The 17,913-nt window shown below is 42.3% G+C and overlaps 1 protein-coding gene across 2 annotated transcripts in view; it reads left to right on the forward strand.

Moving 5' to 3' along the window:
* The window catches only part of LOC149211007 (uncharacterized), a 467,932-nt gene that overhangs the window by 99,028 nt on the left and 350,991 nt on the right, over positions 1 to 17,913 (forward strand). For both annotated transcript variants that reach the window (XM_089396856.1, XM_089396857.1), the window contains exon 9: positions 13,428 to 13,756. In XM_089396856.1, coding sequence (XP_089252982.1) covers positions 13,428 to 13,756 — 329 coding nt within the window. The remainder of the gene's footprint in view (positions 1 to 13,427; positions 13,757 to 17,913) is intronic.

The following is a 17,913-nucleotide window of genomic DNA, read 5'->3' on the forward strand; positions in this document are numbered from 1 at the left end:
CATTGTGCTTGTTGAATTCTGCTAACTGAAAAAGATCAGTAATTGGATCTACTGTACTCTCTACAATATCCCACAACTCAAACTCCTCAAGCAAAAAGACTATCCTCTCCTTCTAGGGACCAAAAATTTCAGCCCCACTCAACCTATCCTCCACCCTCAAACCAGTGGCCATCTGAGTCTTTGACCCTCTCAACCAACACAACTTCTGAACACTAAAATTGAGCAAACAACCTCCATCTCAACCACAAATCTCTGGGTATATAGGCTGGTTTATGCTTGCTGGTTGCACTTTATCAACTGTAGGTTTACTTGGTGTTCTGATACCATGTGGAAATTTTATGCCCTGTGGCCCCACCCGGTTTCAAGTTGTTTTTCTCATCAAGTTTAATGCCCAAACCTCATGTTCATTGTTGATTTAAACTTGAATATAAAATTGCAATTAAAATTTAAAACACTTGACGCTGCTACTACTCTTTCACTCTCAGCTGATAATTTCCAATGTTCCACCAAGGTTCCGGGACGGGGGGCGAGGGAGCGAGGGTACGTGGGAGCGACCTATGCAAAAGCTCCCCACCAATTTTTAGGAAACGTGGGGGAGCGTCAGGGTCTTAAAAACTTATAAATATAAAATATAATTTATTAATTGAGTCCACTATGACAATTGGGCTTGAATTGAAAAGCTGCAAAGCATGATCATTGATATGAATGTCATTATCTAATATCATATAAATTTAAATTCTAATTTATAATCTTACATCATACATTATGATTAAAGTTTAAACTTTAAACCATATTGATGTTCCACTTCCTACTATGAACATTGAATACTGAACAGTGAATATTCAATATTGACATAAAATTATAAAAGTCAAGTTTGATACATCATACATCAAGAGTCCAAATTTTATAGAATTATAAAAGATTAAAGTCAAGTCTGATACATAAAGAGTCAAAATTTTATAGAGTCAGAATAACATAAGAACATCAACATATCAAAAGATAAACAAGCATAATGCAAAATATCAATATGCCTCAAGGTAATGCCCCAAGGTAATGCTTAAACCTCAAGGTAATGCCTCGCTAGTCTCTGCATCGAGCTGCTGCATGAATAAATCAGGATCAACCATACCACCATCTGAATCTGAATCACTAGCATTCTCAAACATGCTAAGTGGCACACCAACCAACCCCATCTGTCTCTCATCAAGTCTTTCCTCCATATCTACCTGTGCATAATCCTCTGGATCAACATCCCATCGTGTTGTTGGTCCCTTCAAATACTCAGGTGTCTTCCTACGCTCAAGACGTAGGGCATTGTGCACAACAACTAACTTCTCCGCTCTTTTAGAGGTAAGCTTGTTCCTCTTGATAGAGTGGATGAAGCTATATGTGGACCAATTCCTCTCTGCTGTAGAGGAACTAGCAATCTGAGACAACAAACGCATGGCTAGATCTTTGAGCTCTGGAGCATCATCCCCATGCATCCTCCACCAACCAATCGGGTCATCTTGGGCTAGACCTATGCGATATGCCCGAGCACCATGTGTGTTGAAGGGGCCACTAAGAAATGCAAACTAAACAAACTGTCTTCGAAATCTTGACCCCACCTCCTCACTGTACATCTTTGCAATTGCATCTAGGAAGCCTTTCTTTACCTTTGGATCATCAATAGGAGGCACCCTCCTAGGTCTCTCAACATACCATTTTGGGTTTAATGCATATGCTGCCATGTGCAAAGGTGTGTTCATGCGATCCCACCTACGCTGAATGATGGGTCGAATCTGGGAAGTATAGAACTCTAATGAGGGCTCCCTCTGCTGAATGGCTACCTTCACACGACCCAACATGCTATCAAAGGTCTCATAGATTTCTCCAAGACTAGGAGCATCTGAATCAGTGTAACGAATGACCTCCACAATAGGGCCCAAGAATGACACCAAATAAGAACAATCTGCCCACCAATCATTGTCCAACACCTGAAGCCTGACCTTCTTCCCAATGTTTGTCTTTGATTCTGACCACCTTCCCCACTCTGAACTCACAACCAAGGATTGTAGAGGTGCTTGTACCTCTATCATCCTCTCCAATAAGAGAAAATAGCTAGCATATCTAGTATCAATGGGCTTGAGGAATTCCTTCCTCGTGTGAGCCCTGTACATAGCCAAGGTGTGGTGGTTGCAGATAAACATCTGCACATCTCTTACCGCTGACACCAAGTCTGATATCCACTGAATCTTGCCAGTGTCCTTCAGTGCATTATTGAGTGCATGCACACAACAAGTTGTCCAAAAAATGTGTTGATACTTGTTTTGAATGAATAACCCCGTTGATCTACAAACTGCTGCTACATCTGTCACAACTTGCACCACACTATCAGGCCCAACATCCTCTATAGCTTCTCGAATAAGCTCAAATTGAAAAGATGCATCCTTGCGCTTTCCAGAACAGTCAACAGCGTTAAGAAAGAATGGACCTTCTGAAGATGTCACTATGATGTTGATTAGTGGGCGTTTTCAGATGTCAGTCCATCCATCCATAACAATAGAGCAACCAAACCTCAACCATGTTTGTCTCATTCTCTCTTTCTGCACATTAATTTTGGGCACTTGTCTATCTAAAATTGTTGTTCGTAGTTTATGTTCTTCGGGTGGTACATATGAAGGCCCTATTTTTGCAATTGCTTGGATCATTTCCTTGTAATAAGGAGAACGAACAACATGGAAAGGAATTGCATTGGCAAAAAGAAATTTGCCAATTGCATCATCTGTGTCATCTCGATCTAGAATGTTGTACATCCCAGACACTGTACCGCCCATTGCACAAGAACGAGATGCACCAGTGGAAGCTTTTGTCTTTTTTGATGAAGCACTGGATGGTGGAATATTTGTGGATGGATCAACATGTCTACTAGAAAACAATCCTTTTCCAGTGGCTGCCCTTTCTAGCCTCCAAAGTTGCTCTCTTTGAGCTGAATCCAGGTTCTTTGAGGGACACATATTGACTCCTTTACCTGTAATAGCCAAAATGTGTTGCTTCACCCTGGTATAGCTGCCAACAAAGTGATGCCCACAAATATTGCAGACCCAATCACGTGAGCCACCACCAACTTTTGGATTATTTTTCGGCAGTCTAGTTGCATAGATTAGAAGTGGTTTTAGAGGATTAAATGTCCCCTTTGCAAATTTTCCCAACTCGCTTGGTGGGCCTCCAGAATCAACACCGTGCCTATTCTGGTATCTTGATCCCTTGTGACCGCTTTGAACTTCTTTTTCTGCATCATGTGGCTCACTACCACTGTAGCTACTGCCACTGTTCCCAGAAGAAGTTTGACTCAGACTCATAGTTGTAAGTTGTAAGTTGAATGACAAATCAAAATGTAAGTTGCAGCTTGTAGGTTAATGAAAAAATAAAATAAAATTAGAAACATTACAGCTATAGCACACACATTGAAGTTTTGATTCTTGAACACTGATTTTTTTTTTTAATTTACAAGAAAAAATAGAAATTAAATTATTAATACAGTGAAAAATTAAAATTATAAACAATTTAAAAAAAATAAAATTTACAAAAACAGATTCAAATTTACAAAATTAAAAACAGTTAAAATTTACAAAAACAAATTGAAAAATTAAAAAACAGTGAAATTGAGGTTTCAACTTTCTACTTTATTTTTTTTAGAAATCAAGTTATAAATACATTAATGATTATACAGTAAATTAAAAAAAAATTTAAAAAAATGAAAAAAAAACGCAATTACACATTTCAGAATTACAAAAAAAAATGAAAAATGAAAAAAAAATGGTACTTACTGTAAAAATTTCTGTTTTCCCACCCCGGTTTTCAGTTTCACCTTATTTCTCCCATGTAGTTAAATGCCCATTCCCATAACCATACATTTAACAGACTGAAAAAAATAAATATGGCTGAAAACACAAATTCTGGAAATTTTTCAGAATGCTGGAAATTGCAGAAATAAAAATCAGCAATTAAAAACAGCCATTAAAACACATTAAAACACTGATATTTTTGGTCAACTTGACCCTGGAAAAACCCCCTACAACTTTTGGGGAAAACCAGTTTGAAAGCTCTTCTTTATTTCTGAAAATTGCCTTTTTACAGTGAGAATTATTCAGCAAAAAATCAGCAAGCAAATTTACAACTTATCTCCTTTCCCGTGCCTCATAGCAATCTGGAAATTACAGCAAACAGGACAGCAATAAACGCTGTACGACCTCCGTTTTGTGTGCAGAAAAATCAGCAAACTGCTCCTCGATTTTTGTGCAAAAATCTGCCTTTCACTATGTGCTGAATCAACTGTACAAATCTGCTCAACTGCTGCCTTGGAATGAGTGCCAAGCTGCTGTCTCCTTCTCCTCCCTGCTCAGAAATCTCTCTTGCTCTCTTGCTCTCCTTCTCCCAATCTGCTCATGAAAGAATGAATGACCTTTTCCTCATTTTCCTCCTTTAATATAACTCCAAGTGACTTTTGGGTGATCCAAGTGACTTTTGGGTGATCCCTAAATCCAATGGCTGAAATAGATTTAGATCAATGGCTGAGATTAAATGCTCATTTAAATCTCACTTTCTATTTTTTAATTCACCCCACTTTAATAAAGACCCACTTAGTCATTTATTTCCAAAGTCACTTTTCCTTTCTAATTTTTCATTGACTTTATAAAAGTCACTTTAAAATTAGACTTAGTAACTTTATCACTTAAAGTCGCTTTCAAATTAGATTTAACTTTATAAAAAATTATAAAGTTACTTTAGGAGAAAAATTAAATTCTTTTGGACACTTTTCCCTAGGCCAAAGATCAAAGCCTTAGGGAACCACCTGTCCTCCGGTACCAAATTTCAACACTCCCTCTTACCGAGGAAGGTGTTCCTCACCACACTCATCTTGTCTCTGAAGTAGACATGCTTGCCCCGTGGTAAGGCTTTGGTAAGAATATCTGCACCCTGCTCATCAGTGGAAATATACTCAAGCTTCACAACTCCCTTCTGAACATAGTCTTTGATGAAATGATATCTGATCCCGATATGCTTTGACCTGTCATGAAATACTGGATTCTCCGTGAGTTTAATGCAACTCTGATTATCACAGTAAATCACTGAAGGTCTCAACGACTGACCAAATAAGCCAAACAACATCTTGCGAAGCCAGATGGCCTCACAACTAGCTAGACTGGCTGCCATATACTCTGCTTCCGCTGAACTCAGTGCTACTGACTGCTGCTTCCGGCTGAACCATGACACTACTGCTGAACCCAACCCAAAACAACACCCTGAAGTGCTCTTCCTATCAGAAGCACAACCTGCCCAATCAGAATCAGTGTATCCTGCCAATCTCACTCCATCTCCCTGCCTGTAGTTCAGACCATAATCCACTGTCCCCTGCAAGTATCGCAAAATGTGTTTTGCAGCCACCCAGTGAACCTTCCTAGGCTCACACATAAACTGACTCATCGTGTTGACTGCAAAACAAATATCTGGTCTAGTGTTGACCAAATACATCAAGGAACCAATCAGCTGCCTGTACAATGTGGGATCCACCAACTCGGAATCCGAAGCATGAAACTTCTTCCAGTTGGTGATCATCGGTGTCGACATGGGTCTACAATCCTCCATGTGGAATCTGCTAAGGATGTCCACAATATACTTCCCCTGCCCCAGGAAGAAATGCCCCTCCTCCTGCCACACCTCCAAACCCAAAAAGTAATGCATCAAGCCGATGTCCTTCATCTCAAACTCCGCCGCAAGATCTCTCTTGCAGTGCTCTATGAGTCTCTCTGCACCTGTAATGATCAAGTCATCCACATACAGCACCAGAATGAGAGGCTCCTCACCAATCACAATAAAGTAAAGGTTCGGATCTGCCTCACTCTTTATGAAACCCATCCCCTGCAAGTATGCATCTATCCTCGAGTACCAAGCTCTCGGATCTTGCTTCAGGCCATAAAGGGCCTTCTTCAATCTGCACACATGGGACTCCTTCCCATGCACCTCAAAGCCCTGTGGCTGCTCAATGTACACCTCCTCCTGTATGAAGCCATTGAGAAATGCGGTCTTCACATCCATCTGGTGGATCTTCAAACCCATCTCTACTGCTATCGATATAATGGAGCGGATCGAAGTATATCGAGCCACGGGAGCGAAGGTCTCCTCATAATCAACTCCCTCTACCTGGGAGAACCCTCTAGCCACAAACCTCGCTTTGAATTTCTCAATGCTGCCATCTGCAGCATGCTTTACCTTGTAAAGCCATCTGGAAGTAACCACAGATTTGCCCTCAGGCCTCGGCACCACCTCCCAAACATCATTCTTCATGATAGAAGAATACTCCTCTTGCATGGCCTCTCTCCAGACCTGCTGGCTAGCTGCCTCCTCATAGCTAGAAGGCTCAGAGTCAAGGATGCTGGTAACCATCGCCGTATAGCTACAGAACCTCTCAGGTGGTCTACTCTCTCTGATCGGCCTCTTCGGCTCAGCAACAGATGTGGCATCTCTCAAGGTGTCCTGAAGCCACTTGGGCTTCCTCTTCCCTGAGCATGCTTCTCCCATAGGAGAATGAAACTCCTCCTCCTCATCACCATCAGTAGCCTGAACTCCTGACTGTCTGTCTGCTGTCCTCCTGCCTGCACCTAAACCTGTAGAAGCTGAGGTATCGTGTGAACTGTCCATCAGTGGACTCCCTAGTGAACTGCTCTGTGAACTGCTCTGCATGCTGCCCGGAGCACCACCCCTCTGGCTCGGCGAGCCACTGCTCACTGATGGACCTGACATCCTCATAGATGTACCTCCGGATCCTCCTGATCCCTGCCCACTGGATCCCTGCGACTGACTCAACTGCTGCTGAGGGTCTGGCTGATCCAGATACTCTAACTCCCGTGACCTCCTAAAGGCCCTGTCCTCCTCGAACTTCACATCCCGTCTGACAACAACTCTCCTCTGTGCAGGAATGTAAATCCGAAAGGCCTTTGAGGTCTCACTGTAGCCCACAAAGATACCCTTCTCTGCGGTGGGCTCTAGTTTGGTCCTCTCCTCCTTGGGTATATAGGAGTATGTAATGCATCCAAAGATATGAAGATGACCAAGATCAGGCTTCTTCCCAGAGAAAGCCTCCTCAGGAGTCATGTGCCCCAAGGCACGATGCAGACTCCTGTTCTGCAAGTAAACAACTGTGTTGCAGGCCTTTGCCCACAAGAACAATGGCAACCCCTGATCATGTATCATGGCTTTGGCAGCCCCTATGATGGATCTGTTCTTCCTCTCCGCAACCCCGTTCTGCTGGGGGTTGTAAGGAACAGTGAACTCCCTCCTAATGCCTGCCTCCGCACAATAGTCAACAAACTCTCCAAGGGTGTACTCTCCTCCATTGTCCGACCTCAGGGACTTGATCTTTCGACCTGTCTGAGTCTCCACAAGAGCTCTGAACTCCTGAAACCGCTTGAAGACCTCACTCTTGGTCTTCAAGAAATAAATCCAGGTCCTCCTGGAGTGATCATCAATGAATAAGACATAGTACTCATATCCACTCAAGGAAACATGAGACATCCGACCGCTCACATCGGAATGAATCAAATCAAGTATCCCCATCGCTCTGCTGTCACTGCTGGGAAAAGGGGATTTGGCAAACTTGCCCATCGCACAACCTCTGCAAGTATCAAAGTGATCAGTACTGAAATCTGGCACACCTGTGGTGATCTCCCGCAATGTCCTCAAGGCTCCATGATACATGTGTCCCATCCTGCGGTGCCAAATCTCACACAGCTCAGAACTGCTAGCTCTGCTGTCGGTACTACAGCTCAATGCCAAAGGGGGTTGGAATGCAAACTTGTACACCTTTGCATGGCGTACACCTATCACTCTAGCTGAATCAGCTGGAGAGCCCCTGGGATACATCAACACCTCTCCTCCCCTGAATAGTACCTCATATCCTCTGTCCTCCAAAGTTGAGACGGATATGAGGTTCTTCCTCATCCCTGGCACATAAAGAACCTCTGACACCTTCAAGGGAGGTTTGGACTCCCTCTGAAATGTCACTGTCCCCACCCCGAATGCTCTAACAACTCTGTCATCACCGAGTACTACCTCAATATCAGTGCCACTCTCTGAAAGCTCTGAGAAGTACTCCCAGACTCCTGTCATGTGACGTGAAGCCCCACTGTCCACATACCAGATACCTGAAGATGCTCCGCTAATCGACGGAAAAGCATGCTCCCTCTGAACCTGTGTGGCAGGTGATCCTGTACTAGAGGACTCACACGTAGTGAACGCAAACTCTCGGTCAAAACGACCAGCAAAGTCCTCAATCTCTGCTGAAGCTGCCACGTCCTGGTTCTTCCCCTTCTTCTTCTTCTTCTCCGGACACACAACTGCATAGTGTCCCATCTTTTGACAATTCCAACACTTCACCTTGGAATAGTCCTTCTGTGAGTTACCCTGTTTACCTTTACCTTTGCCTTTGCCCCCACCACTGCTTGTGGAAGCCTGCTTCTTCCCTTTGCCTTTCTTGCCTCCTGCCACCAGTGCTACGTCCTCATCCTGCTCAACTGGCTTGGCTGCCCCAAGCTGACCTTTCCTGATCTCTGTCTGAATGCAATCATCCCAAAACCTCTCCCATGTGGGAAGGGTCTCACGTGCACAAACCCCATCAGCAAAGTTCAACCATGAACGGGGGAGGCCATTCACTGCAATCCGCACCAACTCAGTGGGTGGAATGGCCTCTCCAATCGCTGCCAACTCATCTCTCACATTGGTAATCTTTGTGAGATATCCAGCTGCACTATCATTACCCATCTTAATGTTCTTTAGTTTCTCCTTCAGGACCATCTTCCGGTTCTCATTGGTACTCTGGTAGAGATTGGACAATTCTGTCCACATCTCATGGGCATTGCTCTTTCCTCTCACATGAGGAATGCAATGGTCTTTGATTCCGTCTAGAATCAGCCTCTTACCCTTGTTGTTCTTTCTATTATAAGCTGTCAACTGAGTAGCATCAGTAGGCACAACAACAGGGTGCTGTGCTGTATGCACCATGATATCCCAGACTTCTGCCTCCTCAAAGATACTCTGCATTCTCTCATTCCAAATGCTGTAATTTGTATGCCCATCCAACCTATCCTCCACCCTCAATCCCAATGACATCTTGCTGTCCTAAAACTGAAAAATAGCACTGCTGAGGTAAAGATAAAACTGTTGTTTATGAAAAATCAGCTTGCTGGAATTTTCTGAGTGAAAAAATCAGCAGCTGTATTTTTTTCTTTTGCTGTCCCAAACTGCCCTTCAGCACTCAAGCTCTGATACCATGTAAAAATTTTCTGTTTTCCCACCCCGGTTTTCAGTTTCACCTTATTTCTCCCATGTAGTTAAATGCCCATTCCCATAACCATACATTTAACAGACTGAAAAAAATAAATATGGCTGAAAACACAAATTCTGGAAATTTTTCAGAATGCTGGAAATTGCAGAAATAAAAATCAGCAATTAAAAACAGCCATTAAAACACATTAAAACACTGATATTTTTGGTCAACTTGACCCTGGAAAAACCCCCTACAACTCTTGGGGAAAACCAGTTTGAGAGCTCTTCTTTATTTCTGAAAATTGCCTTTTTACAGTGAGAATTATTCAGCAAAAAATCAGCAAACAAATTTACAACTTATCTCCTTTCCCGTGCCTCACAGCAATCTGGAAATTACAGCAAACAGGACAGCAATAAATGCTGTACGACCTCCGTTTTGTGTGCAGAAAAATCAGCAAACTGCTCTTCGATTTTTGTGCAAAAATCTGCCTTTCACTATGTGCTGAATCAGCTGTACAAATCTGCTCAACTGCTGCCTTGGAATGAGTGCCAAGCTGCTGTCTCCTTCTCCTCCCTGCTCAGAAATCTCTCTTGCTCTCTTGCTCTCCTTCTCCCAATCTGCTCATGAAAGAATGAATGACCTTTTCCTCCTTTAATATAACTCCAAGTGACTTTTGGGTGATCCCTAAATCCAATGGCTGAAATAGATTTAGATCAATGGCTGAGATTAAATGCTCATTTAAATCTCACTTTCTATTTTTTAATTCACCCCACTTTAATAAAGACCCACTTAGTCATTTATTTCCAAAGTCACTTTTCCTTTCTAATTTTTCATTGACTTTATAAAAATCACTTTAAAATTAGACTTAGTAACTTTATCACTTAAAGTCACTTTCAAATTAGATTTAACTTTATAAAAAATTATAAAGTTACTTTAGGAGAAAAATTAAATTCTTTTGGACACTTTTCCCTAGGCCAAAGATCAAAGCCTTAGGGAACCACCTGTCCTCCGGTACCAAATTTCAACACTTACCTGAAGGCTGAAGCAGTCTGTTGCTCGCTGCTCACTGGAGCAATCAACACTGGCAATTGCTGGACTGTAAGTTTCAAGTTTGGACTGGCAACTGCTGCTCGACGGAGGAAAAACTTAAAAGCCTAAGGTCCAACGACCGTGTGGACTGCTGCAGCACTGCGTGACTGCTCTGCCTCTATGTGCTCTAGGATGGCGGGCTGCTGCAGCACTGCGTGACTGCTCTGCCTCTACGTGCTCTAGGATGGTGACGCTGCTCGGAGGACGGGAGGCGTTGGACTGCTGCTGGAGATGGCGATGCTGCTTGGAGGACGGGAGGAGCTGGACTGCTGCTGGAGTTCTGAGTTCCGAACGGCGGTGTGAGGTTACGACTCTCAAGTGTGAGGGTTCAGTGGTTCACACGTTATAAGTTATAACATAAAACTAAATCAAATGCCCTACGCGTTATAACTTAAAATCCTACGTGTCTATTAAATTAATTAAATTTTAGCTATAAATTAATTAAAGTTTAACTTTAGTTTAGAATTAAAACTGTTAATTTAAACAATTTTTGTTTTTAAAGCGTGCTCTCGTCCCCCCTCATCCCCCCACGACCCCTCACGACCCCCCTCGTCCCCTCACGACCCCCCTCATCCCCCTTTTTGGAAAAGTCCCCTTAGGACAGGGAAACAACCCCCTGGCACGTCCCCCTGCATACCCTGATTTTTGGGAATGTGGGGAAACGTCCCCTACTCATCCCCAAGTCCCCGGAGCGCGGGAAGCGAGGAAACTAGACCCTTAGGGGGGGGTGAGTCCCCGTGGAACACTGATAATTTCACAAGCATGCACAAATATTTAGACACTAGATTTTTTGCCGACTACACCTTGGAAAAACCCCGAAGGGAAAACCAGTAGGAAGAGGATTTTTATTTTACTTTTCTCATAGAATTATTACAGCATTGAATACAACACAGCAGTACTTATCTCCCTCTTTGAAACTCAGGCCAGCTTCCTAGATTTTTGCACTGCTGTTCTGTAAATTCATGCCACAGTCAGCCTTCTCTGCTCAGAAAATCATGCCACTGTTCAGACTTTCTAGATCTTGGAATTTGTGCCAGTCAGCACTCTGACCCCTCGAAAATCATGCCACAAATCTGCAAATTTGTTCTCGAAATTTGTGATGACAGACTTGCGATTTCTCCTCAATCTGCGTGCCTGTCAGACTAATATTTCCTCCTGGAAATTCATGCCTCTGTCAGCACTTAAGCTCCTCGATTTTCGCACCCTCTGACCTGACTTTTTCTTCTTGAAATTTGGGTCTGTCAGACCACAAGTAATGCTCTGACTCCCTCAAAAACTGTGCTGAATCTTGAATTTCATGCTGAAGAAAACTGACCTCGGTTTGCGTGCCACTGTATCAGCCTGGAAATGTGTGCCTGTACATCGATGCTGTGCATTCTCTCCTTCAGTGAAAAGCTTACTATCTCACCCTCCTTGCCTTCTGCTCTCCTCCTTGCTCTTCTCCAGCTCTACGCATGAAGAATGAATGAGCCTCCATTTCCTTTTCTCCCTTTTTAGTCTCTCTAATGATGAGATGCCCTATCCCTAAGATCAAGGGCTGAGATTAGATCTCAGCTTCTGTTGATCAAGGGTGGAGATCTAATCTCAGATTGACCCCCTCTCATGTCTCCCCCTTCATTAATGAGCCCCTATAGTCACTTTAATAACTATATTTTTGTACCATGTACCTTTTTCTCATAAAGTCACTTTAAAAACATAAATTCACTCTAATATTATAAGGAACAATGTACTTTTAGAACCTCATAAAGTGACTAAAAAGTCACAACTTTAATAATCACATAAAATTACGCTAAAAAGGTGGGCTCACATTGTGTTCTTAGGTTTAGGCAAATATCACTAGGAAACTCCTCCTTGGTACCTTTTTCAGCACAGAAATCACATAAATCTATTACAGTTACAATGGCAGCTAACAAACAGGCTGCAAGTACTTGCTATTACAGAAGACTCAAATGCACACTAAAGACACTGCTGGCTCAGAGACTAGTGCACCATCCTTCATCTTATGAGCCAAGGAGAGGAACGGGTTATAAAGTGGCCATGAATGGCCTCAGGGAGTGTGCCCTTCACTGTTAATCAAATTCCTTCAAGGAGTGCTCCCCATGGAGTGGAACTTCTAAATCAAATGCATCCACCTGCCTTGCAATAAATGCTCCTAGTTTAGTGTGGCCCCACATGGCAAGTGTAACCTCCAAGGATAAATGCACAACCCAGGGAAGAACACACAACAAGAGAAGTTGTTTTAAGGTATGCGCTCTGTGTCTTGAATCCACAATAAATCCTGCAAATTATAAATAGACGAGAGAGTCCAGAAAGCAAATTGACCTCATGAGTATAACGCTCACAAGTGTGCCATCTCTCTCCATGTGCTGTGGTTACTTGCCTCTGCTGAAGATGATCTGCTGTTGCTTTCCCAGGCTGAAGATGAACAACTTCTGAGCAACAAGGTAATTTAATAGGGGGCACTGTCCAGCTGTCCATGAAATATCCTCTCTTGTCTGCTCTACCCCTGGTCCTTGAAGCATGGTGCAACATAACTATTATGCTCATTATTAAAGTGAGGCTAATAAATATGCAATACATGGTACATTTTTCTTGATTTAAGTTAAAGTAATCAGCAATTCATTACAATGATTAAAAAAGACCTAGGTGTTAATATGCCTGGTTGACTATTTGTCTATGTCCAATTTACAGATCAAGGACTCTGCATACGTAGAATAGCAGGAGTATGTTAAAGGAACTAATATCTTGTGAGGCACTGTTTATGTTCATTGGCTACTGTTGAATAATTCTTCACAGTGAAATTCTCTGAATTTAAGCGTTGGTTCATTAAGAGTTCTTGAGGGCAGTGCCATTTCAATCTTAAAAGTCTGGTTTTTCAACTAGAAGGTCAAATGGTTTATAATTTCTAGAGGACAATCTTTGAATCCTGGTTCGCGTCATGAAGGTGATTTTTTTCTTATCTGGTAAATATTACAAGGCACCATTGTTAAATGTTAAAATTATTAGTTGAATCTTTATTTTTCCATTTCTTCAGGGATATCTGTCCTTGTTGAATGCTTGCAAGCGCTTGTACCAGTTTTGCTCGAGGGTTGGGCAGAGTGTGCTCCGTCAGTGTGCTCAGTGCCTTCTCCTGATAGTGCTTGTCTTGAGTGTATGGTCTGTATACTTCAGGGGTTGAACCTTGTATTCAAATGCATAAGAAGGATGGAAGCGTATGATTCAAGTGAATTATCAACTGGAACTACATCAGCAATACAAATCAAGGTGTTAATGGAGAAGTGGCTCAAGGCTATGCTGCCTTTCCTAATACACCGGTTGCTTATTCTGTTTCCTCTTAGTCCATCACTTCAGTGTTCACACAAGGTCAGTTGTGGCTTGTATCTCTCTATTGTTGTTTTGTGATATTCTGGAATCTGAATCTTTCTCCAAGTGATATTTGCATGTTTTCTTAAAATACATGGTTTCTATTTATATACCTTGTCTGATTTTCTATTGATGTTTTTTGGGTAACTATAGAGTCAATATTAGCCTCTTTTAAGCAAATTCATCTTACTGGTCACATAATCATCACTCCAAAAGAATAGCATTAGTACAAAAGTTAAGTGTTAGCTTTGTCATTTACACATGGTGTTCTGATAGGACATATCATTGTCTTGTCCACATGGAACAATCTGACATGTGAATTATTAGATCATTGTGTTGGCAAAGGGGAATACTTTTTTACAGTATTTCAAACAGACTAACATGGGATGGATTGTAGAGATGAATTAATAAATGGAAAGTAGAACAGCAGAACGGCAGTGACTTTAGTTCTTTGTAAGATTCTTTGAATACAGATTAGTAGATGAGAGAATTAAAAAAATGTCTTTCTCCAGAGGCATTGAACTGTCAGTTGCACATTAAACAGTAATAAATCATGCTTAGGGATGTCTTTCTTGTACTTGCATTTTATTTTCTATCTTCACTTAGCTAGAGATTTAGCTTTTAGCTATCTCCTGTGGGTGATCCTATGGGAGAAATTTTCTCCTAGATTTGTCTTCAGCCAGCAACCAGCAGCCCTTTGTAGCCACTTGATAGCTATGATGTGCTATTATTCTCCACCATCTGAGCCAGTGATTGTGTACCCTCTCTCATCTGTCATGATCATATGTTTGAAGGTGGGCCATCCAATCCCAAAGGTATGTTTTTTCATTATGTAATTGGGTGTTTATGCTTGTTTTTCTTGGGCACACCTGGGCATGGATTATTGGGCAACTTGGAAGAAGGAAGGGCTTCGACTGTACTCTTGTTCCCTTACCTCAACTAGGAGGTTAATCCTATATCCTAGTCCCGTGGGATCTCCTTTATTGGCTATTAGCTTTAGGAATGGCATTGCATGGGAAACCCTGATTTTAGTTGTGTGGTCCCGCTCTCTGATACCATATATCTCACTCCCCTCCACTCATTACAAGCCCTTTTCACATTTTCCTCATCTGGGTCCACATTTGTCCATTGGGTCTGTTACCCACCATTTTGTGGGTGATATCCCTAGGAGAAATTTTTTCTCCAAGATGGTTATCAGCTGGCAACCAACAACCACTAACTAGCTCGATGTGCCACTTCTTCGCCACTTGAGGCAGCCATGTGGTCCCTCACCCATCTGTCATGATTGTATGTTTGAAAGTGGGCCTCCCAATCCTAAAGGTATGCCTTGTCATTTGATTATTGAGGATTGTAGTTTGCTTATCATGGACACTTCTGGGCACGGATTAATGGGGGGATTCGGCGGAAAGAATCGATTAGGTCTGTGCTCTTGTTCTCTAGACCCCTTTTTGGATATTAACCTTGATTTCTAGTCCTGTGAGATCTCTTTTACTGACCATTTGGCTTTAGGGATGGTATTTCAAGGGAAACCTTGATTTTGGTTGCATGGTCCCGCTCCCTCATCGACATATATTACCCCCTTTCCACTCATTATTACTCCATTCATCATTTCTCCCACCTGGGTTCACAGTCCTCCATTGGGTCTGCACAGGGCTAGCTCTCCCCTTCCCTTTGCCCACACCTTGGGTTAGGTTTGAAATGATGCCCCAAAGGTTGATGCAGCTTAAAGGAAAAGCAAAAGCAAAATTGGCCACATTCAATAGGAAAACGTACCACAAAATGCAAAAGATGGTCGGGACAAACACATTTAGTACGTGGGCAAAAGCCAATACATGAGCTCTACCCCATCATCGTGACCATCACCCTGGTTCCTATAGGTTCTATGAGCCTCTTTCATCATATAGGAACCCATGATTGTCCCAACCCCTGGTGGGCAATGAACCGCCCTACCTTAAAGGGGGTATCCAGTGCTATATCTCACACATCATGCTCTTACCCCTTGAGCCCTGATCAATTAATTGAAGAAAACTCATAAGAAGGAAAAATGCATATAAAGAAGGGTGGAAAAATCAAGGTTGGGGCACCTCATGCACCACGATTGCTCCCTCCTATACATTATATACCCAAGTGTGGGCTTCCCTTCTACTAGCTATCCTTGTACCCCAACATGTGGCCCAGGGCTGCCCCTTCTAATCCCCTACTCCATTCACCTCTTTATCATATACCACCACCTTTTAAAGGATGTACCTTGGACATATTATCCCCTTTAGAAGTGGAAACCACCTAATGGGATACTTGGTTAACCCCATTTGGAGTTTGGAGACATTAGCACATGCCAATGCTTATTATTGAAGGGCAAACCATTATGAAGTTCCCACTTGTGATCATGGTTTGTAAGCTCTTTTACTCGATTTCCTTGCTGACTTGTCATATTGGAAGGCTAGGGGGTGCATTCGATCTTATGCGGGATTGTAGGTGGTCTCCATCTTGGGTTTGGTCTCCCTATACGGGGTCCTAACCCTCTAGAGGGCTACATTGGCACATGTGGGGTGTGCGTTGAGAGCCATGGGCCTCCACAACAATAGACAAGACTCCATGGTGTTGATTTTGGGTAGCATCAGATGTGCTCTAGCCTTGAAATTTGGTGGAGAGGCTAAGGCACATGAGATCTCCAAGACCTCAAAATTGTTTGGAGAAATTGCACTCGGATGTGGAGTTATTAAAATAATTAATATTTGTAATGGGTTTCTAATTTTAAACTTAGGAATATAAAAATATTAATGGGTATTAATAAAGATAAAGTTGAGAAGCTTTAAAAGACGATAATCAAGTCTGTTTTAATCTTAGTCGTTGATTAGAGACTTAATCTCGGTCGTTGGTTCATCAATAGGAAAAATATAAGAGAAGACTTGAGGATCATTTGGAGACACACCGACAGATACTCAATATCCCATGGAAAATCGATTCTCAAAGAGAATTTCTTTGGTTTCAGAGGGAGAGTTGTAGGGTGGAGGAAGAGGAGGGCATCAGCTGTAGTCAGTGACTGAGGAGGAGGTGATGCAGGGGCATTGAGAGACAACGCTGAGGGAGACACAGTCGAGGGGAGAAGCAACCCTCACGTAGGCTAACGTAGAGGGACGCAGAACCACACAGAGTAACACAACACACAGGCTAACGTAGAGGGACGTAGAACCACACAGAGTAACACAAAAGTGACGCAGAAGTGGGAGAAGGGTCTCCAGGGTGTCAGAAAGTTTCCAGGGGAAAGTTTCAGGTGTTTTCTCTTAGTTTCTCTGTAAAATCATTCATTGTAAAGCAATTTTTGCTGAAGATTAATAAAACCCTCGTCTGCTGCACCGATTTTCCCACATTAGGTTTTTCCGGGGATAATTGTTATTTTCTTTGTGTAATTATGTAGGTGAAATAAATCAGTTGCTGCAGTAGAATTTCGGGTTAGAAATTTTCACATGGTATCAGAGCAGAGATCCGACAACAGGAGAGAAGAATCGGCTATGGGTCAGGAGCATGATGCAGAGGCATCAACTCAAAGGGACTCACGTAGATTTCCAGAAGAAAGCACGAGGGACATGGATCACGATTATTCTATGTTAGCTTCCAGACTGGAAGAAGAAGTCGCTTGCCTAGCAAGCTCTACCTCCTTTGAGGTTTGGTATATAGAGAGTGGAGCTTCCTGTCATATGATAGGAATTCAAGAATGTTTTTCAAATTATCAGGAAGAAAGGATGAATTTTCAGATCACCATGGGAAATAAGGCAAAGTGTACCCCCTAGGAAGAGGTACTGTAGTCTTTCAAACCAAAGCAGGAGAGCGGCTTCGAGCAACCAATGTGCTGCATGTGCCAGGATTGGGGATGAACTTACTCTCCATATCTCAACTTCAAAATGAGGGCTATGACATTTTCTTCATTAAGGAGAAAGTATATGTCAAACACTCGACTTGGAAAAGGAAGGTCGAGATTGGAATCAGAAGTAACATGCTATATAGATCAATGTTGCACTAATAGTTATCGGGATTAATTCGGCTCAGGGAAAAAATCGGAAAAAATCATAATAATCGGGAAAAAATCGTTTGGTACAAAAATATTCATTTTTTTCTCAATTTTTTTAATATCTAAACCATCTACAACATAAAATAAA

This window comes from Pinus tabuliformis, chromosome 1_2, assembly GCF_031772625.1.
Source record: "Pinus tabuliformis cultivar Carrire ecotype Pingquan chromosome 1_2, CPIR1, whole genome shotgun sequence".
Lineage (NCBI taxonomy): Eukaryota > Viridiplantae > Streptophyta > Pinopsida > Pinales > Pinaceae > Pinus > Pinus tabuliformis.